The sequence below is a fragment of the Rhyacophila brunnea genome, unplaced genomic scaffold (assembly GCF_057557595.1).
Source record: "Rhyacophila brunnea isolate RB1 unplaced genomic scaffold, BYU_Rbru_1.0 scaffold_8, whole genome shotgun sequence".
In the NCBI taxonomy this organism is placed as follows: Eukaryota; Metazoa; Arthropoda; class Insecta; order Trichoptera; family Rhyacophilidae; genus Rhyacophila; species Rhyacophila brunnea.
In genome coordinates, this window is record NW_028233350.1 from 44,698,163 (window position 1) to 44,725,314 (window position 27,152).

At 32.6% G+C, this 27,152-nt stretch overlaps 1 protein-coding gene across 1 annotated transcript in view; it reads left to right on the forward strand.

Annotated features, from left to right (window-relative positions):
- The first annotated feature begins 379 nt into the window (after positions 1 to 379).
- LOC147064282 (G1/S-specific cyclin-D2-like) overlaps positions 380 to 27,152 on the forward strand; it is a 178,776-nt gene continuing 152,003 nt past the window's right edge. Inside the window, exon 1 of the mRNA XM_085958650.1 lies at positions 380 to 1,347. Within this exon, the coding sequence (XP_085814776.1) occupies positions 1,072 to 1,347 (276 nt within the window). The 5' untranslated portion in view covers positions 380 to 1,071. The remainder of the gene's footprint in view (positions 1,348 to 27,152) is intronic.

The window sequence follows — 27,152 nt, forward strand, 5'->3', positions numbered from 1 at the left end:
AGCCCCCCCTTTGTGGGGGCCATGATGGTAACTATATAATAAAATAATTAAAAACTGTATGAAGAATATTTATTAATTCCGTGTACCTATATATGGCGTGAATAATATATTTATTTGTTTGAATTGAGAATTGATGTTTTTAGACTTTTCAAAATATTCACGCCATACGCGGAATTATTAAACATATTCATAAAATAAAGTAGGTACGTGATGATCATAATAGTATTATTTTTTTTAAATGCATATTATTGTGAATATTTAAAAAAAAAAATGTTGAATATTATATTAACGCGCGACATTATTTACCAGTCTGGCAACCTTGGTAAAGCAGCTGTTTTGACTGTAAACGCAGTTGAACAAGAAAGGTCTCTACGAGCGTATCGTTGGACACACTACTGTGACTGTTGGTAGTTCGTAGTACATTTTGGCAGGCCGTTCGCGCTGCCGTACTCAAACGGGGGGACGAACACGCTTATTATTGAAACATAAAAGTAATATTGCTATTAATATTACAAAACTAATTCTATTTCGAAAACCAAATCATACTATTATCAACCAAGAAACAAGCAATCACCACTACAAACAACGAATCCACAACCTTTTTCTACCTAATTTATAAGTTTTATTTGTGTTTTTATTTTCGTAAACGACGACTTGTATATTTCTAAGTGTTTTATTTAATAATAACATATAAGCTGTATTTCATTTAAAAGTAGTACTTATTTTTATTGTCAACAATTATCCAACGCTTTATAAAGTTATAACGTGATTTACTGAATTGGGAACGTCTGAAAAAAAAAACTCAAGTGAAAAAGAATTGTATAAAAATATAAACAAAAACTTTTTACTGTGTCATCCGTTCCAAAAGTGCATTTTTTAAATATAATTTAAATGACTATTAATAAACGATTCTTTTTGAGTTATTATTAAAAGTGTGAATAAGTAAATAATTAAATACATATTTTCGGTCAAAAATTGTGATAATAATCGAGAGAACCGATCAGCAGATATATTGAATTACTGCGCCGATCAGCGTGTCTCCAAGTTTTACATACCACTGACCGGTCAGCGATGGACCTACTCTGCCGTGAAACGGTGGGCGGATCAGTTTCTACCAACAGCCCTGATGAAGCGCCAGAAAACCCCACTGCACCAGTCAGGCCGGCTGCACCCAGAGAACGACCCAGCAGACAGGCTTTACCCGATCCAGCCTTTCTGCAAGACAGAGTTTTGGAGAACTTACTCCGAGCTGAAGAAAGACATTCCCCGCTTACTAGTTACTTTGGAACAGTGCAGAATGAAATTACTCCGCATATGAGAAAAATTGTAGCAGAATGGATGTTGGAGGTAAGCTATTTTTTATAAAATATATTATATTTATATAAGTTTTTTCTTAAATAATGTTTTACTGACTTTACCTACAGTTTTTTCAATAATAATTGTACAACAAAACAAAAATAAACACGTGAATTCTACGTTTATGAGTCCAATTTTACAAATCAGTAACTGATACCGTTACAATATAAAAATCTCCATTCGGCCAATTTTTAAAGAATATTTTTCACCGAACACGGTCCACGTTATCAGCTATCAGGCAGCCTTGTTTCATGCGCTCGGACTATATTCAAAATTTAATTCATTATTTTATTAATGAATGATTACACTTATCTGACTTATCTCATCTAATTAAAATGTTAAAAGTTATCTCTAGGTTTTTTGTAGCTCGTTACGTCGTCATTATGCAAATATCGCTGTTCTACGGTTGTAGAGACCGTGTCGTAGACGTAGGGGTCACGTGAATCGCGCCGTAGGTGGAATGGTAATGAAAACTGATATAATCGTGTAGGTAATTAATTCAAGCTACGTTTGATATTCAGTTGATGTAGGTAGCAAAATCGTAGACACTATAAGAGGTAATTTATTTTAAAGTGATTGGTTGGCTGGTTTCTTATAATCTTCTGTATATTGTAACACGGCTTTCGTATATTCATAATATGATTATTAATGTAATATCAAATGCATTTTATACCAGTTGGCTTATTTTAAGTTTTTAAGCGAACCGTGCACAATAATTTTATGGACCAACAAACACGTCAGCAACGGTCGCATGCAATATTCAACGAACTTTATGTACCTACGATCTAAATAAAACTTAGGTTAAGTTGATAATTATAATATACCGTTTTCATTACCTATTTTATTTATTGTATTATTATTGACCAGCTACAGAATAGATTTTTACTCTATAAAGACAAATTTTATTATTGATACATATGTAAACATATTTTTTTTACATGTAGGTATCTAAAAAAATATTATAAATATTTTATAAAAAATAATACTAGTAATCAGATCAGTATTTTAAAATATCTACTATAACTGAAAAATTACCTTTCCCTTATACCTAATCGTACTTATATCATAAAAAATACTAAAGTTTTCGAATAGGTAGGTAGCAGTGACGTCCCGTGGGGGTAGGCAGATTGAGCGTCGCCTGGGGGCGGCAGTTACCCGAAGGGCAGAAAATCGAGGAGAATCATTAGGTATATATAGAAATAGCTAGCTAAACTTAGTTATAACGGAAATATCTTTCATTAAAAAAATCAGCTCACTGGTTGGAAACAAAGTGTATTCATAATTACTAAAAAGGTTTAATAGGACTGTAATTTTTTGTCGGGCTCGCAATGTTTAGTTTACTTCCGTTGTCCTTGGACGTCACGTCCTTGCGCACATGCACAGATTTGCGAATTACATTTGAATTATAGGTAGGTACCTACATACTTACATACCCTAATTTTAAAAAAAATCCAAATATTTTTGCCAGTCACTCGCGAGCTTTGGAAGTTGTTAAGTGTATTTTAAAATGTATCTGAAACCGTGGACTCACGATGTTTTTTGTCTATTGAAGTAGAGATGGTATTTAAATTAGATTTAGTGGTATAGGTCTTGTTAGTAATGTATCCATATAACACATTTCTTAGATATTCGTGTCATGAAAAGATGATAAAAAATACGGTAGGTACAAAAAAAATGGGGCGGCATTTTGGCACTGGTTAGGGGCGGCATTTTGTCTTGGGACGTCACTGGTTACCCTCGATACATATTATTTCAACAAGCTGTTATAAATATTATTATGATCATGTAGGTACCTTGAATTTATGAAATTTTATTTGGAAAAGTGCCCCTATGGACACCGCCTCCCCGTACTGCGGAGTTTTGATCAATGATCGATATAATATTACTATGAATGAAGTTGGTACACAATAATTATTACCTAACGTAAATAATGCATTTTTAATAATCATTAAATGCTAGCCACAGTGCTATCATATTATATTTTGGTAGGTACCTAATTCAATGTTAATGGCGCTTAAAATCTAGAATGTATGACATACAAGACGTTACATTTTTAGTGTATTTAACATTACTAGATAATTTGTTTCAATCGTCGTGTAATATTTTTTAGCGCTAACTGACGCCACGTTTCGTTTTTCAGCTGTGTTCGTCGTTAGCAAAACCAGCATTACCTGAATTGGAAATACATTCGAAAACCGATTAATAAGTTAATGTTAACACCAATTTATGTATAAAGATTTATTAAGAAAGGAATTCCGTTATCTAATCTACGTAGAAGATAACGTCTTTTTAGGAATTAGAAGAAACATGTTTAAAATGGTACTATGCTATATTTTAAAATTAAAACTATGCTTTCACTTCCTCATGGTCGTTCCCTCGTGGTTGGGGATTGTGACTACCTTGAAATTATTTCATCTTTTGAACCACGATAACTTTTCACCCCTATTGATCCTCTGCATCTCTCAGGCAAATTGGTCACCTTCATTTAGTCGCTCCTACGCGCCGACGCTCTTCCTCTGCTTCGCCTTCCTTGGAGGTTACCCAAAACCACCAATATCTCTTACTAGGTTATCCGGTCTTCGCCGAACAATATCTATATCCAAAAAAATGCAGAATACGGCTCAAACATATTGTCGAGAGTCGTTCCTTTATATTTAATATTATGCAGTCACTGAATGATTGACTGCACATAGCGTAACATTAAAAATATATGTAACCCGCCCTGTTTTAGTGTAGTCAATTTGTGTAACTAAAAATCGCTGCCCTATTTCACGTACTTAGGCACCTAACGTCGATCTTTGCGTACCTACGCTATCAAAACCCTGCAGTGACATTTTGGTTGTAGAATAGCTACTTAAGTAAAATAATTATTTACATTGCTCTCAATACAATATACTATTATATAGAATACGAATAAAGTAATATTTTATTTTCCAGGGTGCCAACTTCGTGAATGTGTTTTCCTTACATGGTTTTGGAATCATGAATACTTTTATTAATGTCAACACTTTTTACTCTCTATTATATAGGGTTTGAATGAATGGCTTAGAATTAGTAGAACAAAATAATCATCTTCTAGTAATCTAGTAAGTTACCTGCCTGACGCACTGTTAAAGGGGTTGAATTATATTATTACTCTGAGGGTTGAATGTAATATGACTAGCTATAGAAAGTTTGGTTGTTCTATTCGACAAACAGCCAACGTATGTATTTTATATGGCCATCGTGATTCAAGCCCGTGATCACACTGATCACAATCGCACGGCGCTAACATTGAACATATGTATTATTTGTAGTTAGTAGAATATTAAATTATCTAATCACTCTGCCAGATACAGTAAGGATAGAACAATATTAAAATATGTAGCGTCAAATAAGTTCGATTAAAAAACATAATAGGTAATTTGTGTTGTATAAAAATAATTCTTCGTACAGGTACTTGATTTAAGACCCCACCCCGGTAATCTGTATGTAAAGAAGAGTGGAACGAATATCCAATCGATGAGTACAGGTGACAACTATTTCTTCTCACTATTTTATTTTCAGGTCATTGAATCCTTTCAGCAACGTGTTTTTATTATCATTTTAGACGTAGATAAATACAGTGCCACCACATATTTCTCAACTAGTGGGAGTAATAATAAAATATTTAACATATCCACATTTAATATATTAATAATTAATCATTCTTCTCTGTCTTACACTGTTTGCTTTCCGCTTTAATTTAATTAATTCGTTAATCCTACTGGTTTCTGTTAATTTTCCAGCCAATACTAACATCGTGGAATCTGGCATATTATTTCGTTGTAGGAATTTATTTACGACAGTCCATGCACCAATTCTACGTTATCAATATTATCAATTGATCGAGATGTTGGGCTTTTAGTCGATAGATATTTCGATAATCTTTATATCGTCTGCATTGTACCCAACATATCCTATACATGGCACGTTATGCTGTTTGCAATTTTTGGATTTCTTTTATATTAATTGATTTAATACTTCGGTAGTTTTACAATCGTCTTATTATAATATAATACGAAGAATTAGACTATAATTATATAGAAGGCGTCTTCTACGCCTACGTTATTTCTATTATGACATTTGAAATTATTTTGCAAAAGTAAGTCGGTAAAACTTCACAAAATATTATCATACAAACAGTAAGTTATCATTTCTAGTGCAGTTATAAACGGTTTTATATGATTTTTTAGGGATTTTTCAACTAATTATTGATGCCTAAGTGTAGGTTATTATTGTCTGCTTATGACACATTTTACACGCCCTGCAAATCGGCAAATATAATAATATGTCTTAGCAATATTGTGAAGTTCTCTGCAAATCAAAGTCACTTGTAGTTAATTTGTTGGCCAGATGTCCTGTTTTTGCTTAAATTTCATACATAGGCTCCACAGCGCGTCTGTTTTATTTTATCAATGTTTCAGATTTACAACGGCTATTCGTACTTCCTCTTATTATTTAGTCCTCCTTTTCGGTATGTCACTGAATTGTAAACTATTTTTCATGGCCTCTCGTGGAATCAAATAATTACCAGCTGTTCAACAAGAACGTAGGCGGAATAGTGCAAAAACCAACTCGGCCGCTTTAGGCTAATATGAGGTGTGCAGAATCAAAATTCGCCAATTATAAATGGCGCGCACTATTGTTCGAAACTTTTGATTATACCATTTCCATTACACAATATAGCATTATATTAAATCATTATTTTACCTACTGGCTATTTTATACTGCCTATCTATAGTATATTTATTTTATACACACCAAACCTTTTTAGGTCCGTTTTCACGTTTACAATCATTTTAATTATCAGACTGGAATCACTCTACAGACGCACGTCAAAAGTCATTCGCAATTGTATTAGTTTTGTGCTAGCATATAAATAGGCATTGTTTAATATTTTATAAGTTTTTTTTATAATTTTATAGGTAAGTACTTACATATTTTACAGATGTGTTCTTTGAAACAGCATACATACTTAGTTATTTAAATACCTAAGTTACGTATTAGTTATATAAACAAATTGACACATTTTTTTATCAATAGTTCTACTAAAAAATGATGAATATATTTATTTATATAAATAATAAATATTTGAAGTAGGTTGTTTCAAATAACTCCCCTCTAACAAAATCAAATAATGTGAGTTAGAATAGTTCTGCATTCAGCAGTATTTAATACTGTCACAAATCTCCTATGGTGCCATTGTAGAATTTTAACCGGCGAATTTTACCAAGTCGGTAGGTACCTATAACGTTTTCAAAAATTAAATTATTTATCATGTTATCTAGCAGTGGCGAAGGCTCCATAGTAGGCGATTATTTAAAGCCTACCTACTAAGAAAAATAGATCTTCAAGCAAATAATTTAAATTAAAAAAAAAAATACACTGAAAAATCCAAGATAATTGATAATCATCTATCGTCAAAATTCAGAAGTACATAGCTTTATTTTATAAATTAGTATGGTTTAGAACCATAACTACTGCCGCGTGGATTCAACTATGTTATGAAATATTCGATGGGAATTTAAGATGTGGTTTGTATGCGTTTTTAGTCACATGACGCCACTGACGCCAGTCTCTGTCTGGCTTTTTATTCCGAAATCATAGGCTTTTTAGTTAGCGCTTACATCCGCACATTTATTCAAAATAATTAATAAGAAGATAATTTAAAAATTAATTTCTATGGGATTCAATCACATATAAAATATTGATTGTTGTTAAAAATATAAAATAATTTATCTCGCGATTTTTATTTATCAGTTATTTATACCTAAGTCTGTCTTTTAAATATATAAGTATTTTAAAACGTCTAGTTTTACGGGTTAAATTATAAATTGTTATGGATCATATTATACAAAACAACGGATATTTTCAAAGATGATAGATAATATACTTTGAGCGTATGTTATGTTTATAGGAAAATACATAATTCAATCTAATTGCTTATTTATAAACTAATTATATCAAACTAATTGAGATTTTGAAATTTCATCGATTTAGTGTACCTATTCATCAGTAGTAATATCTAGTATCTTAGTAGGTAGTATCTTTTTATTTCCCGTAAATATATCTGACAAGCTTGGTTACTCCACAGCCTACCTCTTTCCAAAAGTCACCCTTCGCCACTGTTATCTAGACACGAATAATGTTGATAAAATTTTGGACCGGAGGAACACAATACAGCAGACAGATAATGCCGAATACAAATAAATTTATTGTAAATCCTGAATGACACACGACCTATACAATTCAATTATATTCAGAGAGTTGATATTTAATAATTCTCAGCGCTTTATTGTTTTGTGCTTATTACATTTTTATCACCCTCCGAGCCATTCAATATTCGACAACAATATTCATTAAGTATTTGTAATCTTCCAGGGTTAATTTACATTATTTACACTGTTGATTAGACTTAGCGTTTTACTAAAATTATTATGAATTAATTTGAAATAGTTACCTATTTTCAGATAGGTATATCTTTAATAATGACTTAAATCGGCACGCCACCCAGTTTAATCTCTTGATTTTTGTATATACTTGTTACCTACAGGTAAAAATAACTAATTATGTATGTATAGTAATATGATACTTGTCTCTAATTAGAAAACTCATTAGTCATTATACTTTCACAAGTATTAAACGTTATAACTACCCATTTATTACTAGCAAAAAAGCAAAACCTTCCTAGAAGATGTTTGGTTTAAAATTAAGTTAGACTAACATTAATTATTATTAGGTACAAAGCGAACACCATACTATAATTTCAGCACTACTGGACAAAGGCCTCTCGTAGCTCCATATACTATTCTTGTTCCCGAATTCTTCACTGCTACGTACACCCGCCGGACTCAATGAGTTCACCAATAATTCCACACCACTGTGTGACTACATTTTTTTTCATTCGCTCAAAGACATTTGCGACCCATTGCTATTTCACGTACAATATACGAATATTAAATTTGTATTATCCTAGTTAAGTAATTATACTATAAGTTGAGATTTAGTAATATTTATGATGAGTTGAAAAAAATATGGCAACACTGTAAAAACACATGTTTAAAAAATCCGCGAAATCGGTCGCCTTGCCCCAGCTCAGCCAACACATAGAAAACCGCGTGGCTCAAGTCATTTTTGGCACACACTATTATCACTATACATCACAGAATCTGACGAGTCTAATTACCAGAATAAAATAAATTTTCACGGTAAAGCAACACTCTCAGTTGTTCAGTGTAGGTAATAATAATATAATTTATAATTCTGGCAGCTTTGGCTGTACCTACTTATTAATAATGTTAGTATTATACTGAGTGTATTGTACGTTTTACTTCTCTTCCTGCATCGTCATCGGCTAGACCAGTAACTGCCAACTACTGACTCGCGTGCGCATGATCTTAACCGAGTACCTACTTTATTACAGATTATTTATTACCTGCGGCATTTTATTATGGAAACACTTATCGTAGCGTGTCTATTTTTCATGCCTATTACTTAGTCAATGTACTACAATACGTTTTTTGTACCAATAATATTATGTTTGCTTACACAATTCTTATTAAATATCTACTTTATACGAAAAAATAGGTATTTTAAATTAGTACTAATCCTATTTTAACTAGGTTACTCATTACTTTATATTAGTGGCAAAGACTTTACTATAAAGTATAAAAAAATACGATAAAAACAAGCTCAATGGCTACAAGGAAATTGCGTCGAATATGTTGAATTAAAACTACAACAAGAGAAACTAACGACACCTTTAAATATTACGAATTATTGGGCCTGTAATCGTAACTAATATTTGCATTAATTTAAATTATGTTAATAGTGCCGCACTTTGGAGAAACATGAAAGATCCGTTTCTTTCTACGAGGGAACGCAAAAATAATGGGTTACCTCACGGGTGAGGCTGTAACAAGATTCAAATCTCGAATGTGGAGAAGTATGGAATAAACGTGTTAAAGAATATTATGACACAATGCATTGAAGTAAGGACACTCCTTTTCTTTCTTGCGTTTTATGACCTGACCGTCTTAAAGTAATAAAGCGAATTATTATGCATTATAGTTGCGTCCATGGCGACTGGTTTTCACATTATATCTTGGTAATCTATTCCGTGGTTGCTACTTTATATTTCACCAAATTCATCATTTATTCTGATGAACAGATAATAAATTTTGTTATTGTATTAAAAAACACTAGATTTAACATTATAGGTTCTCTAGATGCGAATTTCGCAAGCTAAATGCCTATTATTGTTATTACTTATTATTACTTAATCTGGCAGGAAAAATGCTAACTTAATAGGTATATGTAACCTAGTTTACAATAAATAAAGGAATACACGTATACAAATGCACACGTTTCTTTCATACAGTATCTTTAATAATTAAGATTTAGTTCCGTACAACTGAACTAGAAGCAATTTTTCATCCGATCGTCCTGAGCTTTAATAATTCCCAGACATTTTCGCTTCGATGACAAGAACAAGTCGAAGCGCCTCGTGGAACGGAACCGGAAGTATCCTCAGCACAGGTTAATACCCAGCGTGCACCGCCGGAAATCAACCAGGCCTCCCATATAAAGGCAGATTACCACTGCGTTATTGCTTATTTAAAACACTTACAAAGGTGTATGCACCTCTAAAATATTATCTAGAATCAGTTATCTGCACAATCACTTTGAGTGCAAACTTAATGCAGGAATTTTATTATAAGAAATCACAGAGCGGAGAATATTATTTTAAAGAAATTAAAAGGCGTCACATTTTATAGACATCTTTTATATTCATTTTTTTTTACTACATACTTTATAGTAATAATTATTGTGCTCAGTCATAAACTTTGTTGAAGTATGTGTGTAATGTAGGTGTGTACCATTTAGATTTTAGACAACCAGAAGGATGCATAATATAAAATAGCCTCAAATAACTGATTTTACTATTACCTATTAGAATTGTTTTATTATTGAATTGTCATAGGGCTTTTTGTTATAAATAGCTTTTATATTTTTGATTTAACTATCAGAGTGCAAACCTTCCAAGAAAGCTCATTCTTTTTTTAAATTATGTATGTATGTACCTATTCGCATTGTATTATTCACTAATCCATAGAACCGGTTTCGCTATTAGCAATCAATAGTATTTCCCGAAAATACAGTAGGTACGATATAATTATTACTACAGTGATAAATGCAAAAGGTGCATTCCTTGGAAACCTAATAACCATTACCTATACATATTATTCAACTATTTTTTTGTTCAACAAACAATTCATAATATTCAAGAATATAACATTCTTCCATCAAACTCATACCTATGTACCTATTAGAAAACATGTAAACAAACATCACCAACGCATAATTATTTATTACATATTTTATTATTATTATCGCCGTAATTAGGATTACCACGATGGCCGAGCGGCGTGAGGTTACCGCGTTGGCTTTTGTTAAGGGTCCCAGGCTCCATCCCGGATGTGTTTGAACCCAGAGTGTGGACGTAATAAGTTGAGCAAGTGGCTAACATCTATTTCTCGTAAAAAAAACATAGGTTGAGGGCCATATTATGATCTTTATAGGATCGACCATGATAGGTATATATAAAAAAATGATAATCTCGGTAAAGTACCGGGTTCAATCCCCGATGAGGTCACAATACAATTATGTGATTTTCTCAAAGTCTGGGGGTTTGCTTTTGTTTCGCTTCATTACTAATTAATTACATGAGGTACTGTTTCACGACACTGCTATCATTGGGTCTCGTGATCTGCTGTAGTGTTAACAAAATAATATAATATAGTACACTTATTTTCATTCAGGACCTACAATATACCTACTGTGTGTATAAAAGAAGTAGCATGACATATTATTATATAATATCTATGCGTAATATGACATTAAATTTATTTGGCAACATGTATACGTTTAGTAAGTGTAATGCTTTATTTATTTAGTATATTTTTAGTGGATTTTTCTCTTGTCGAAAATAATGATATGTAGATATGGAGGGAAGTAACTACTGAATTTAATATGACTTGCACTTTGCAGGCATAATATAATATTATTGTGTTTGACATAGAATCAGCTGCTAATTTGCAGTCACAAGAAATTTGATACGAGGCGTTTAAAGTTGAAACAGTGCAAAAAAGTTTTTAGGCAGCTCGCAAAGTGAATCATTGTTCTGTACACGTTCACGTCATAGCAGAGGCACCGAACGGGTTAACAAATAGACTGTTGCATCTAGAGATTCCAGTAAAAAATGATAAAAAAACCATTAGCAATTTGTCAATTAGCATTAAGGTAATTTGATCGTGATAGAACGGAATGTGTTAATGCTCGATATAATGCGTGATAAATTATGATTTTTCTTCTACTAAATCTAATCTTTTTTTCTGTATTTACCTCACGAATACAAACTTAATGGGAACTGGGTGTAGTATAATAAAAAGATACGTATGTCCAGTGTGGAAAAATATGGGATACATTTAAACACTATATTTTAAATAATTTCAATAGCTGTATACCTACATAAATGTAACGTGTATTCAATATTGAAGGCAGTCGGAACGCTTTGTTATACTTGGGTTTTAAGGGCCGACCGTCTTAACTTACGCTGTCTTTAGTAAGGCCATGTCCATATGGTGCGTACCTCGCCGCGAGTGCATGTGGACACCTCAATGAGGTCATCTGTACCTCGACCGCGCGCGACAGTCGTCACAGCGTGAGTATATGTGGACGGCTCAATGAGGTCACACGTACCTGGAATATGCGCGAGTCAAAACGTGTCACGTGGAGGCCTTAGTATTGTTCGCATTTTTTCTTTACAATATTATTATTATATTGGTAATAAAAGCTCGACTTGAAATATGTGAACTATTTCATTTTAAAGCTACGCGGCTACGTGATAAACCATTGATTGAAAATGTTTTTTTTTTAATACGAATAAGTATGCGATTGTTGAATTTATACGCCTATAACAATTCACTACAAATAAAATAAGTGCATATGTAGGTATTGTACTGACTTTCAATTATTATTATTGAGTTTTGTATTGTTTTTCTGAAACGTGCCTGCGACTTGTACAAACCTACCTTCTGTGGGTAACCAGTGTTGCCAGATGATATATTCAAAATTCAGTAGATTAACAAAAATGTGTAAAAATCAGCAATTTTATATATTAATACATTAGTAGCATTCAACGCGGTGCTAATGTTATTAACATCTTTAAAATAAACACAACTTTGTGATCTTTCAATCCAATATTACATATTATTATCGGCAACACCGGACAGGATGCATCACTGTGCTCACAATAAAATTTCATAGGTATATGCATATCTTCCTTTTGACAGTTTTTATTGATTAATTTAATAAAACGCATTTTTTTTTAGCACTTATTCCACTTTTATTATTTAATAAATCTGAACCGGTTTCGTCCGCCTCAAAAATGTCACCGAGGCGGACGAAATCTGAAATGTAATAAAATGAATTAAGTAGGTATATATTATTAAATTATTGTACCTACATAACAAAAGAAAAAAAAAGATGTTCATCATGTCTATCTACTTTCCCGCACAATTTTGAAATATAAGGAAATCTATAAGTTCTATTTGTTGATTATTATAGTAAAACGTTTATAACCTATACTTATAGATTTTGATATTCATATTTAAAATTTGCTAAATATATGTTAGTTATAATATAAAAAACAAACAAGCATTTTCAATCCAGGGAACAGATTGTGAAATTAAGCAGAATCCCGGATCAAAAAGCCCAATAGCGTATTTATCAGACCACGAGGATAGATAGACACACCGTTTTCGTATCGGGCCTCTTTGACAGCCAACAAGTAGGAGACGTACGTCCACATTGCATATATGAAAATAGCAACAACGCAGCTAAGGAATTGACTGCGAATTACGATCCACCTCATGATCGTGGGTTGGGTACGTCGTCACCACCCGCCGCTGGCCCCTACTATTTTTATAAACAGCTGATTTTGACACATACGGCTTTAGGAAGATCGGCGTATTATCACACGAACCACTGGAGGAGAATGTACAATTGTACACATTCAAAATTTAATTTGCTTCGTAGTATGCAAGAGTCAATGTTATATTATATTTTTGGCACTTTGTGTTTGCGTTGTAGATATACATTAAACATTACACTACATAATAATATAATTATTATGAATATTATGATTATTGTTTTGCGTTTGAAAATTTGGTGATGAAATTAATGGGAATACCTATAATGAATTAATTATTCGAATAGCTTATGGATATCACATCAGTCGTGACATCACACTGAATAATATTGTTTGCATATTTTTTAACTCGTGGGATAATTAAACAAAACATATTAAATACATATGTTGCAAAATTAATAATATACGTGTACGAGTGAAAATGGAGATAATAATAATGAATATTTAAGTCGATGTTGTTTCTAAGCCGGCTCGCACATCAAAACTCTTCCGTCTGCAATGTGTCGAATAAGTCGATGTGACGTCTTCGTTATTCACAAAACACACTTTGCCAAATGGAGCTCCGCACATTGGTCGAATGCGACTGTTTAGTTAGAAAAATTACATCTAGTGCTGCTAGCAACAAATCGCATGCGTCTCGGGCTGAAGACGCCAGAATGCATACGCACACCTACGAATTGGTCATTCCTATACTGGCTCACCGGTCACCGTTTCGCTATCGCTAGGTAGACGTGCGCGGTCTTCATAGTATGCAACATCAGAGCGACGTTCCTAGAAGGTTTGATTTATGGCTGTGCGGCAGACGGGCGAGTTTCGATGTGAGAGCCGGCTAAGTGGTCCAAAACTAAAGCTTCTTTTGGCTTTCATACAAAGTATTAATTTTGGTCTTCTTGTTTTTCCTTTCGTACCTACCTTCACAAGATATGAGTTTTACTAAATTCTACATATTGGCGTATGTACAGATACTTCACTCACAGAAAACGACAGTGTTGAATGGCCAGAGTCAATAAGCGGGCGCGGGTACAGCGTTGGCAGGTGCGGACAATGACGACGTGTGAATACCACACATACACCAAACGCCCGCGGCAAGCTCATACTGATTTGAGATACCCGCTACTCGCTCGTTACCCGCGCCGGTGCCCGCGCATTCAGTGCAGACATCAACTGTATCCGCATGGTCAATAGAAGTAGAGAGCCCACCGCATGTACGATCGAGCCCGCGCATTGTTTACGGACATAATATTTTCAGACACAAATTTGTTACACATAAATAATAATATATTTGAGTTGCGATGCATCGCACCGCCCCGCGCCCGCGCGTTGACTCGGACCGAGCACGTCTTGTTTGAGAAAACCTCACCTGTAGTTTTGTACTATCAAAAAATGTACACCGACAGGTACGGTACGATTCTTGCGACATGTGCTTATTCTCACTAGTTTTCAGGCTTTGAAGGTTTTGCTTTCCTGTATGACTTACATTAATCTTGGACAGATGTAAAGTATGCGTTAAAATTTATTTTAAAATGTACATAGCTTACCTATTAATAGTAGGTATGCTTATTAAACCATACAAGTACTGAACTACTCAACACTAATGAATAGTTACATAGATTTTTTCTTGGCATTAGTTAAAATTTATAAATGGTAAATGAATCAATACTAAGAATTTAAGTTACGATGTGCTTAAGGATAAGTCCAAAATCCTCTGTAAAAATTACTAGGAAGTATAATGATTGGTTTAATTTGGGGAGTTTTGTACCTGTATAATAATTTGTCCCTAAAATAATAAACTTTACGGTAGAAAGGTACTTACTTATCCATAAATATTAAACACAAACCAACCGTGGCAATTCCATAATATGTTAAAATATAACTTACATACTAAACCCACATAATTAAATAGTGATCATGACTGGTTTCGTACGCTTATACGGTATTTTTTTTAACTGGTACCAACTAAAAAAATACTATAATCAAAATCGACAAACAAGGATGTTCTCTCCAATTTACCAAACAAGGCTTTCATTCTTCAATTCACTGACAGCGCTCGAAATGGAAAATTTTACTAAAACCAAAAACATAAAAACTTATCTTTTTACTTCGCAGGCCAGTATAATAGTACTTCAAGAAATATTAGAAATACCCCTAATGCACTTCATTAAATTGTATTTAGGCAATATATTATATATTATTACAGATGTCATTAAAACAAACAATTTTATTATTATTATTTATTACACATATTATTTTGGTCTGTATAATGCAATGACATATTAAATGGACAACTCACTTCATACCCGGCGCGCACGAGAAATTGTGCATGAAAGTCATTCACAGATGTATAGGTAGATGTCACGTGACCATATGACGTATCCGTTTCCATTATGCGATACAAGCTTCGAGAATTTATAGTAATATAACCTTTATTGTAATGGCGTATTAGTGTCATGACTCATTGCGTTAGAAACAGATTCTCGGTTACTTACGACTTCTCGGAGATTAGACGCAAGTGAGCCCAGCGAATCACAGGCGACTGACTGTCCAATGGTTCCTGTCATTCAATTGCATTGAATAAACATTCATCAATATCTTAAAATGGCATTTTATAAATAATAAATAATACCAACACATGAAAAGTGATATCCCATCTTTCTTGGAGTGTTTAGTAGATTTTTTTACAATTTTTAACTAGGCACATTGGCATTTTGTAACACAATAATAACGGTGGAGTCGAAACCTGACAGTCAGAAATTTTGTATGGGCAGACCCATTGGTGTCGCCAGACCGCTTGCAAGCAGAATGTTCATTTGAGCGTAGGATACCGATATTAAAATATGAATTTCGCCATCCGGCAGACCCGACACAAAGTGAGTGTCATTTTATTTTCTAAATGCTTCGTCCATATTAATGTCATTGGTATAATGACATTCAGGCTATTATTTCGTTTACGTGACAAATTTTATTGCACATTTATAAAGACGTAAATATTAAAAATAATATAATATTATACTCGTATATCACGTGTGTTTATCGCATATTTCTCCACACTCGAAAATCGTACATTCTTACAGCATCCACACCCAGAAGGTAACCCGTTTACTCAATTGTTTGTGTTCCCTTGTCCTGCCAATATACTTATTCTATATTTTTAAATAAATAGCAATATTGCTGGCAGCGTAATACATTTTAAACATTCACCATAAGCCTACGTTGATTTCGCCAAAGTATGCGATCATCGATATAGACAAGTCTAATAATAATTACTCATCCGTTATTAAATACTTAAGTTTCATGAACTCTCTTTTCTATTACACATTTTGCCCACCTCTGCATAATCCCACGATTCGTCCATGTGAGGTTGCAAGTATTAAGAAGCCATCGCTACGTTCATTATTATAATTTTAGTTGTTGCACATTCTGACGAATTTCTGCGACATTTGAACAGATGGAAAAAATGCTTATGTATAATAATGTCTTATATTAACACAAATGAATGAGCGGGCCTCTTCATAGGGGTGGCCATATCTTAATTAATATTCAATTTTCAAAGAGGACCATTCGCTGAATTATTGTGAATCATCCTTTTTCAGTTTGTCCTATCCTTCGCAAGGCTTGGAGTGGATTCATAGATCAGGCACTTCAAACGCGTCGATCCATAATTGATCGCACCACAGGAATTACAATGTGAAGTAAAAAACGTGTACATTCAGTTAGATTTTGAAGGAAAAGCATTAATGATTCGTAGTTCTGTTGCATTGGCTTAGGTAGGTACATACGTGAAAGTCTATTTCAAATTAAATATAAGCCTTGTCGCACACCTTAAACCGTCTCGACTGCACTAGTCGAATATGTCAAGAATACGAAACAATATTTTGTTGGTATTCACTTGATTTACCTCCATTTATACAGCTCAAATTTCAACACATAGCGCAGGTTAGGTAGGTAGGTGTACCATCAAAATGTTATACCGTCACTGGTCCCGTCATGGCCTTGCCAATGCGCACGGAAGAAAGTTACAACATTGCGCTCAGTAGTCGATTTTCGATGTGCGAAACCCCCGCGACGCGTTGTATTAATTGAGGTGATTTGCATCACCCGCAGCTTGCCGCAGGAGTGAGAGGAAGAGAAGATACAAATTACACTACACTTTAAATTGAAATTAAGCGTAGTTTCCCGTTACCATCTCTCAGTAGGCTCTTACGGCAGCAAGAGAAGAATTTTATGATGATTGCCCAAAGGAAGATGTTAGGTACATGCCTAACGACGATGGTAGTGTGGTAGATCACTGAGAGTTTTGATCTAGAACTGTAGATCACGACTTACTTGAAGTTAGACAAGTTTATTATACCTATACCTACCCAACATTTTTTTCTCCTCATTCATTCATAATTAATTATTAAATTATAGGTATAGGCGTTGTGTGATTGGTTGACAACTTATTTGATATATTTTGCGTTGTGTGTACATAATTCATGATAATATATTGTTGTATATTTATACGTAATGTGGTAAACATTACGAATTATGCCTTGCTATCTGGAAAATCAAATATCCAAATAGAGCTAAAATATTGGGGCCTCAAAGTACGTTACGCGCAGGTGCTGAAATAGTCAAAACCGGTACCCACTATTCATTGTTACCAATATGTGTACAAGTTTTAATACGACAGTATTATAGTCTCCAACGGTATAAAACCTATATGAATTTATCTCACAATCGGTATTGGATATTGATTGAAACCATTACTAATAATATGATCTTTGGCCATCCTTGTTTGGAGCTATGTAACATTCATTCAATTTGCTGACAATACAATTTTGCATAAAAGATCAGACGGCGCCTGCCTTTACCGAGTGATTAATATTTGAACATTATTTTTTTGAACCCGTCTTCCACCAGTAGAAGTCTGTCTTAATACTCTTAATGATTAATATTAAGACAATCAATTTATACATGAAATCAGTTAACAGTCAAAGATGTTGAAGTAACTATTCTTCCATACAGATGAAACGAAGATTTTTATATGCAGTGAAAATTAAATAATAGGTATGAGTTCCCTTCAGGTAACCAAAGCTGTTCAATTCCGAACCACCACTACCGCGACATTTGTGTCATACTTTTGTATATAAGTACCTAATAGGTTGTGTTGCCAAATCGTCAGCTGAATGCAGAACTATTCTAACTTACATTTGAAATTTTTGAGGAGAGTTTTTTGAAACAACTTACTGACATTATTTATTATCTTTATGGATAAATGGATGCATCATATTTTAATAGGATTATTGATGAAAAAAATGGTGCATACACCTATCCATATAAATAATAAATAACTGAAGTAGGCTGTTTCAAAAACTCTTCTGCAAAATATTTCAAATGTGAATTAGAATTTCTTTTATTTTGTTAACAGAGTGTTAGTCTGCATTCAGCAGACGAAATGTTATTTTTGAAAATGCTGCTATTTTGTCACCCGATAGGGCAGAAAAAAACGCAAGATTTTATCAAAATTTAAAAAGTCTAGCATTATTAAAAGAATATGTAATTCATCATGATTAACATTGTTTTTGTACGAACGTGAAGTCGAAGTAAAATTTATTAAAAATGATCTATTTAAGTATATGGTGTTTAGAAATTAATTAAATAAAGGGAAGATTTGTCCGGCTTAGGTTGAAAAAATATTTAATACCTAGTTAATTTAATTTAATTGGTAACAAAAGAAAGTATGACCCCCTTATCAAAATTCGTATTGCCTAACTATTATAAATACATAGGTATTATTTTATATTGTAACAATCATTTAATTAATGAATCGACCAATAATTTTGAAATCAGAAATGTTATAATATTTGATATCAATTATGCATAAGTACCTAATACCTATGTATTGCTCTTATTGCAAAATAGGAATTTACAAGGTAAAAGAAATTAAACAATTAGTACTACCGTTAAAGTCAAAGAAATTTCATAATTAAATTCGACTTAAATTTATCATTTCCCTTACCATCAACATAGATATATATATACAATAAATAAACACGTAAAACACCGAGAAATATCTACCTACGTAGGTTATGTAAAATCAGCAAGAGACTTCAAATCAGAACGCGAGCCGCCATTTGGTTTTTTGGGGCTGCCAATAGAAAAAAAATAATAATAAACTCGTTACCAATATGACCACTAATAATAATAGTTCGATTCGAAATTCGAACTGCTTTTAAAAATTCAAATTATTTTTTCGAACCACCGTTCTAATTCTCTGATATTATATGATTCCAGTTCAATTCACTAAAGAAATTTATCTATAGTTATTTTAGTAATGTGTCCGAACACATTCGTTTATCGTCAATTACAGAATAATAATAACAGTATATCAAGACACTCTGAAAAGAGGCTCCGCAGGGAATATTATACCTACTCTCTTAAAAGTTTTTCGTGAATGCGTCAATGCTGTAAATAATGGCAATATTGTTACGAGTTGCTATCAAGCACATAAAAAAAATGATAAGGTAGACTGGTGCATCATTTTACATTATATGGCAATATCTCCGAACGTGGACTACGACCGTACATAATAATATTTCTCCTTTCATCGAGAGGAAATTGAACGTCAAATAACTGCAAGATGTTGTTGCATATTGTTTCTTTTATTTTTCTTTACAACAAACACATTTTGTGAATTATTGTGAAAGAATTTGCCAATGCGATGCTTCTTCTATCACCAAATAAGTACAGTCTGGCTTTTAGAAAAGCAATATAAAATACATTAAATAGAATTATTCAGTTGAATGTGATTAAAAAAAAACTTTCCAATAAATAAATCCACGAGGAAAATTTTAATACCGCCTAGGTATAATAAGTCTGATATTTTGTTTGCATTAAAATTTTACGTAGACATTGAGATCAAAGAATGACACCTTCGTGTAGCATTGCAGACTATAATGTTCCAATTATTGTATTGGATTCAAAAACATCGATATGATTGTATTTCTAATTTACTTACTCACATACATACATACCTATGTACCTATTTTCTTATGTCTTTCCTTTGTATTTCGGTAGATTTTTTACGTATTTTTTTAATTGTTTTAGTTAGATACAAAATTAAAACAGAACAGCCAGGGGGAAAATGAGACATTAATTTATGTGGAATCTATTAAGGTTAGGTTAGGTCATTATTTCGTTGTAAATAGTCACCCAATCATTTTGAACATATTAGGTATATTGATTAAGATGAGATATCCTAAGCTTGCCGGCAAAGTCCCGTTTATTTGAGGCTTTCTAGCGATTATGAATGCAGAAATTAGGTATATAATTTGATTTATTATGGCGAACTGAAAATCTGTGCTATAAAAATCTATCAATATAATAGAGATAGGCCAATTTTAATATTAAATTTATATTTTTCATGAAAGGTCATAGTTATATTTATCGTTGTTCTGTTTTGTCACTGTTCTGTTTTGTCATAGAACCAAAATTAATATTAACACTACACGTACATCTGTTTTCGTTATAGCAGCTCACTGTGAACTGTCTTTTCAATTTAAAAGCATTATGCTGGTGACATTTTTTTTAACTTCTTGTGTGTGGCCCAGTTTGTATTTAGGTAAACGACAATCATAAGAGAGACGATTTTTATTTGATTCATATTATTACAATCATGAATATAACCCTCGAGTTCAACGGGTCGCTGATAAAACACCAACATAAATAAACTAATACTTCGGTATGTACTTACGAAGTATTTCCTGTAGTAGGTAAGTATTCTCAACCAAAATTAGTATGTACCTACCTAATTTCAAAACTAGGCTAAAATTATATTAAATTATACGTAAATAATGTGAAATATAATTGTCTATATCTATAAGTGTATAGACAACTCATTTTGTCCAACGGTTATTAATTTTACGAGAGACAGTCCACCAGTTTGATGACATCTTGAAATACATTTAAATAGTTCGGTACCTATGTTATAATAATAATACTAGTAATTAAAAATTGCGAATATGTCAAGTGTGAGTAACGTCACACAAAAAATATAGTCTTCAAGAAAGAGAAAAGAATAATATTATATACCTATTTCTTACTTCAATAAAACATGAATATCATGTACTTACTTGCCCACTACTTCGTAACTAATTAAATTTATAGATGTGGCATAAAATCATTTTCATGAGTCTAATCTAAATGTCTCGTGGCCAAGTAAGTATACTGAAATAGCGGATGTACGTCTGAACGTCTGAATCTTGTGTACTGAAATATCTATTTTTCTTCTCCCACTCTTCCACGTTGTCAAGAATGTTCCGCATTCTTCGATGCGTCGTTTTCCTGAAGAAAAAGTCATTTAATTTTGAAATCGCGTTGAAATATCAAAGTCTTGTTTATATCGAAACTGAAAACGGTTTTCTAATTTTCGGACAGATCGAAGTATATTTGGAGCAAATAATGATGCTGGAGTCTGACGCATACTTTACAACCGTGGAGTCTGCAAAGAATTTGGAGAACCCAACATCAAATTATCTTGACTGGGTGTAGGATGGACGTGGTTCGAACAGTTCTGAAGGTTTTTATGCAAAGTGAGCTTGGTGAAGGAGTGTTGGAATACCCAAATTACAGTGGGTAGATGACATGGCACACCACTTTTGATTATTTTTAATATTCGCTGCTGGATTAAGGCCTCCCATCATACCTCGTTCAACTCTTCTTCGACCGTGGATGTCTGTGGCAACTTACATAAGTTCTTGATTCGTTATTCTAACTGGTTTTATGGTAGTCACTTATTTGTGGTAGGTATTTCATTTTTTTCCCACGTTGTACTAGGTACTTTTAAAATTTGAACCCACTTGCACCAATTATTCAAAAACAATCTGAAGGCACACATCCCTGGAAAATTTTACGTTTTATGTTTATGCTTTTAGGCACGCCGGTAGGCTATCTTGAACAGTTTCTCGGTTTTGAATAAATTATTATTATACTATTGTTCGCATGATTAATTTTTGACGGCGCCAGCTTCCGAGTCTCCAAACTTCAGCATCATAAATAATATTAGCTGGTTCTAAAAATTGTGTCACCCATAAACTCACAATATTAGCTTCCTTTTTTTGCAAAATCATTGTTGTTTTAGCTCCAGTATTCATTCATTCACAACACAATATTAACGTCTTCTTGCTGGAAGGTATTTTCTAAAAATAAATAATTTATTTCTTTGACGTTACCGATTCTGAGTTCATTGTTTATAAAATCAAATAGCTTTTCTGGCGTCTGTCTGCATTCGACACTTTCGTATCGTGTGAAACAATGCAATATACGTCATCAACCAAACCAGTAAAATACATCACTCATAATTAGTAAAACCCGGTGTAGGTAAATAAATGCATCTGTATAATTTTTCGTGAATTTGATATCATTTTTAAATCAGCAACGAAAAACTATGTAAGTATTTAATTTTATCGTCTATCTGGCAACAATTTGAATGCATCTAGCGGCGATCAGCTGAACTATTTTGACAGCTATCAGCTGACACGCGGCCGGCATTTTCGAACGTCTAACAATGTATCGTCAGTAGTCGGTTGTCAGTATCTCGCGGCGTCTCTGCCGGGAGGTACATTTTTATAGACTTTGGGTCACGTCAATTTTATTTGTAAATATTATATTTTTGAAAAATATATGAATTAGGTAAAACTTCTTGCTGGCACATTATATTTTGGTAATATTTGTATTATTCTCAAACAAATAAATTCATGTTTTATAACTAAATCTAGCGAATTCTGGTATGAAAGTGGAAAATTATTTCAACAATGTGTTATATGAGATTAGATTACTTTTTAAATGGCAGAAAGTAGGTACGTCTAATGGTGTATGCAAATATTAAAACAGCATTATTATTTTATCTGCGGCCCCTGAACAATCATTTTAAAACAAATATTAAAAATAACTGATCAGCTGATATGGGCGACAGTGTGATTAGTAAAATAACGTCTTCGTAATTATTCGGCATTCGTCGGCAATGACGTCACTAAATTATTATTGTCTATTAATTGATAAAGTCACGTAGTCAGCACTCAGATAGGTAGGTATAACGATATTATGTTTTTGAAACATTACATCGACAAAATATAGAAGATATCAAATTTGATTGAAGAATTTAGGTTTTATTAATCCACAATAATTATTTTAACAATATTGAGAATACAACAATATAATTACGTGATGAATTATTAGTTATTACTACTGACACTGCATAATAAAAATGTCGTAAATCCATTTTATATATAAATTAATATTTTTAATAAACACTGATGGTATTAACTTATACCATTGGACTTGGACATTCCTTAATTCTTTATGACTAAAGGCCGGATCTTTCAAGTTTTTAACCGTCAACCCATAAAAAAACACATTAAAATGGTGGACGAATCCAATATCCTAAGGAGACTTTTGCCCAAATAATTCTTAGTATGGATTTCTACAATTTGTCAGTTGTTTTTTCTGGCAGCTCAGGTGCGATGGTAATTATTGTAATTAAGATAATCGTCTTGCCAATATTATAACGCGACTTGCGGCTACGACAAACGAATTCAAATTCGCAAAATGCAATTAAAAAGATCGCATTACAAAATTGATGGTTTGTTTTATTGCAGGTAAGTAATGGTAAACCATTTTTATAAAATGCGTGTAGAATATGTTTTTTCATAATTAAATATCGAATAGCTTTTGCGTACCTACCACTAATATAAATACAAATATTGAAAGATTTTGTCCGCTGACCCGTTTTATGTTCTAAATGTATCATATTGATACCTATTAGTATTACAAGCAACAATACCGTACCTACATATCGATAAAAAAGTCACATACCTACTTGTTTATTTCTTTAGATATAGTATTTTGTAGTATATTGAGGATGCTCTGCCCAAACTGGTCTATTTGATTATAAACTATTGACATTGAAGAATTTCATCAAATCGATCGTAAGAAATTTCATCTTCAAAATACCAGTGGCGTACATCTGAAGATGCGAGACATCCCTGAAAATATTCGTTTGAACCTACTATTATAATATTATGTATTGCGTAAGCCGTAATTGCATTCTTCTAAAGGTTTTGCAATATAATATTGCTTCAGATTTTCACTTAGTCATTGTATTACGTTAATATTTATTGTTGTTTAATTTAATAAAACGCATTTTTTTGTAGTACTTATTCCACTTTTAATCAATAAATTAGGACCAGTTTCGTTCGCATCAGAGGGACATTTTCAACTGAACAAGGGAAGATTCAGTTGAAAATGTCCCTCTGAGGCGGACGAAACCGGTCCTAATTTATAGATTAAAAGTGGAATAAGTACTACAAAAAAAATGGAGCCATTGTCGAAAACTACCCAATCAAGACTCGTAACTGGACAAAATCTGACATTCGAATGAAATTTTCAAAATGGCGTCCTATGGTAGTTCGTAGTTCCATTTTTGGCCATTCTACAGGTAAGTTTGTAGGTGTGTAACGTTAAAAAAAAGTCCCGCCGTCCCATGTAATACTTCAGATTTTCACTTAGTGATTGTATTACGTTAATATTTATTGTTGTTTAATTAAAAAAACGCATTTTTTTGTAGTACTTATTCCACTTTTAATCAATAAATTAGGACCGGTTTCGTTCGCATCAGAGGGACATTTTCAACCGAACAAGGGAAGATTCAGTTGAAAATGTCCCTCTGAGGCGGATGAAACCGGTCCTAATTTATTGATTAAAAGTGGAATAAGTACTACAAAAAAAATGGAGCCATTGTCGAAAACTACCCAATCAAGACTAGTAACTGGACAAAATCTGACATTCGAATGAAATTTTCAAAATGGCGTCCTATGGTAATTCGTAGTTCCATTTTTGGCCATTCTACAGGTAAGTTTGTAAGTGTGTAACATTCAAAAAAGTCCCGCCGTCCCATTTAATACATTGTACGCTAAAGGCGCGCCGATTAGGTGGCCATTCGACATAATTAGCATTATATTTAAATGTTGTTATTAAAAAGAAATTATCTGATATATGATTATATTATGTATTTGATTTAAATACTTACATATTATAAAGTGTAAAGAACTATTCATCACATAAAACGACTGGTACCTAGATACATATTTCATTAAAACACTTTATAATATGTACTTTCGTACTTTTTCCACATTTATTCCATAATGTTGATATTCAACCGATTTTATCCTAATGGACATTTTCAATTGAATAACAGTACAAAATATAGGTAGGTACATATTATTGCATAAAAAGTCAATTAAGTATAGAGGACGTGGGAGTCGATTGTTTACTTGAACTAACTTGTTGGTGATATTTGTCCTTATTTATTAAATGACTGGTTTATATACATTAAGAAATAGCGTAACTTCAAAACTGTGAAAAATTTGCTGTGTTTAAAATTCACTTGCCGTAGGTGTATGTATCAAAAAAGGTTCCCGACCAATGACAAAAACTTGAAGACGATTTTATTGCTTTTATCGCATGATACGTACAAGAAACCCACAACTTAAAAATGAATTATTTTCCATACGATAGTATGTATCATCATCAGCTGTAGTATATACCAATATTGCATATAGATTTATGTTTACATTTTAGATATAATAGTGCAACCATCTATAATACCGTGGATTTACAAGAATAAAATTACAAAGCGGCAGGTTTACATAGGTCGTAAGTGCATTTGCTAGTCACGCAGCCTTCGCTATCGAGGCTTGATAATTATATATTATATACTTACACAATATTATATATGTGACATATTATAATATTTAGGAATATTATATTTCATCCATTGTTGTTATTTTTAAGTTAATAAGTCAAAAGAATAATATCAACTAAGATTTAATAACAATAAATAAAAATGCAAAATGTACAAAGTGTTTAAAAGTACCTTATACACCTTCTAGAGGAAAGTGGTATAATGGTCCCTATATCTAACGGGTACGAGTGGCAAAAATATTAATCAATAAATTCTAATTGATTTATGTTTTGTACTAGGTATTCTATTAGTCATTATTTACGACCCGGCTTATGCCTTCTGGCTTATGGCCTTCTGGCTTCTTCGTGCACTATGCGCACTCACCGATCGTAAATGCACATTGACATAATAAAAGATTGTTAAAACCTTCTTACCTATTAGTAAAGGATCAAGTAAAAAACAAATTTTGATTATCTGAAGTGTTTGTGAAAAACGCGTAATGAATATATTACATACTATTAATACATTCAATAGGTAAGCCCGTTAAATCGTCATTTCCCGTAAACAATGGAACCAGCTAATGTGAAATATCACAAAATATACCTACTCACTAAATAAAAACAAATAAACAATTTTAAGCTATAATCCATAATCGTTAAAACTGAAGTGATCTCGGATTTTAAGAAAATACGTAGATCAGTTAACAAACGCGCAGGTTAAGTTTTTTTTGTTTTTTCTACCATATTACTATAACATCAAATTATAGTTTCATGTGTGAACTCCCAGATTGGATAAATCAATGAACTATTAGAACCAAGGTCAACTTGTTAAGGCAAATGGTAGGCACTGCAACTGTGTTATACCTATTTATATCTAATATTTTCTTGATAAAATAATTTATTATCAATGGTATTAGGTACTATATATAGGTACACAATGTATCAATGTCGACTAATTATGATTGTATCATTTTGATAACTTCCGAAATAAATAATTATATCGGGTTTATATATTTCATTGAAATAATACTATGATATATAATTTATAGTATTAGGGAGTAGCAAT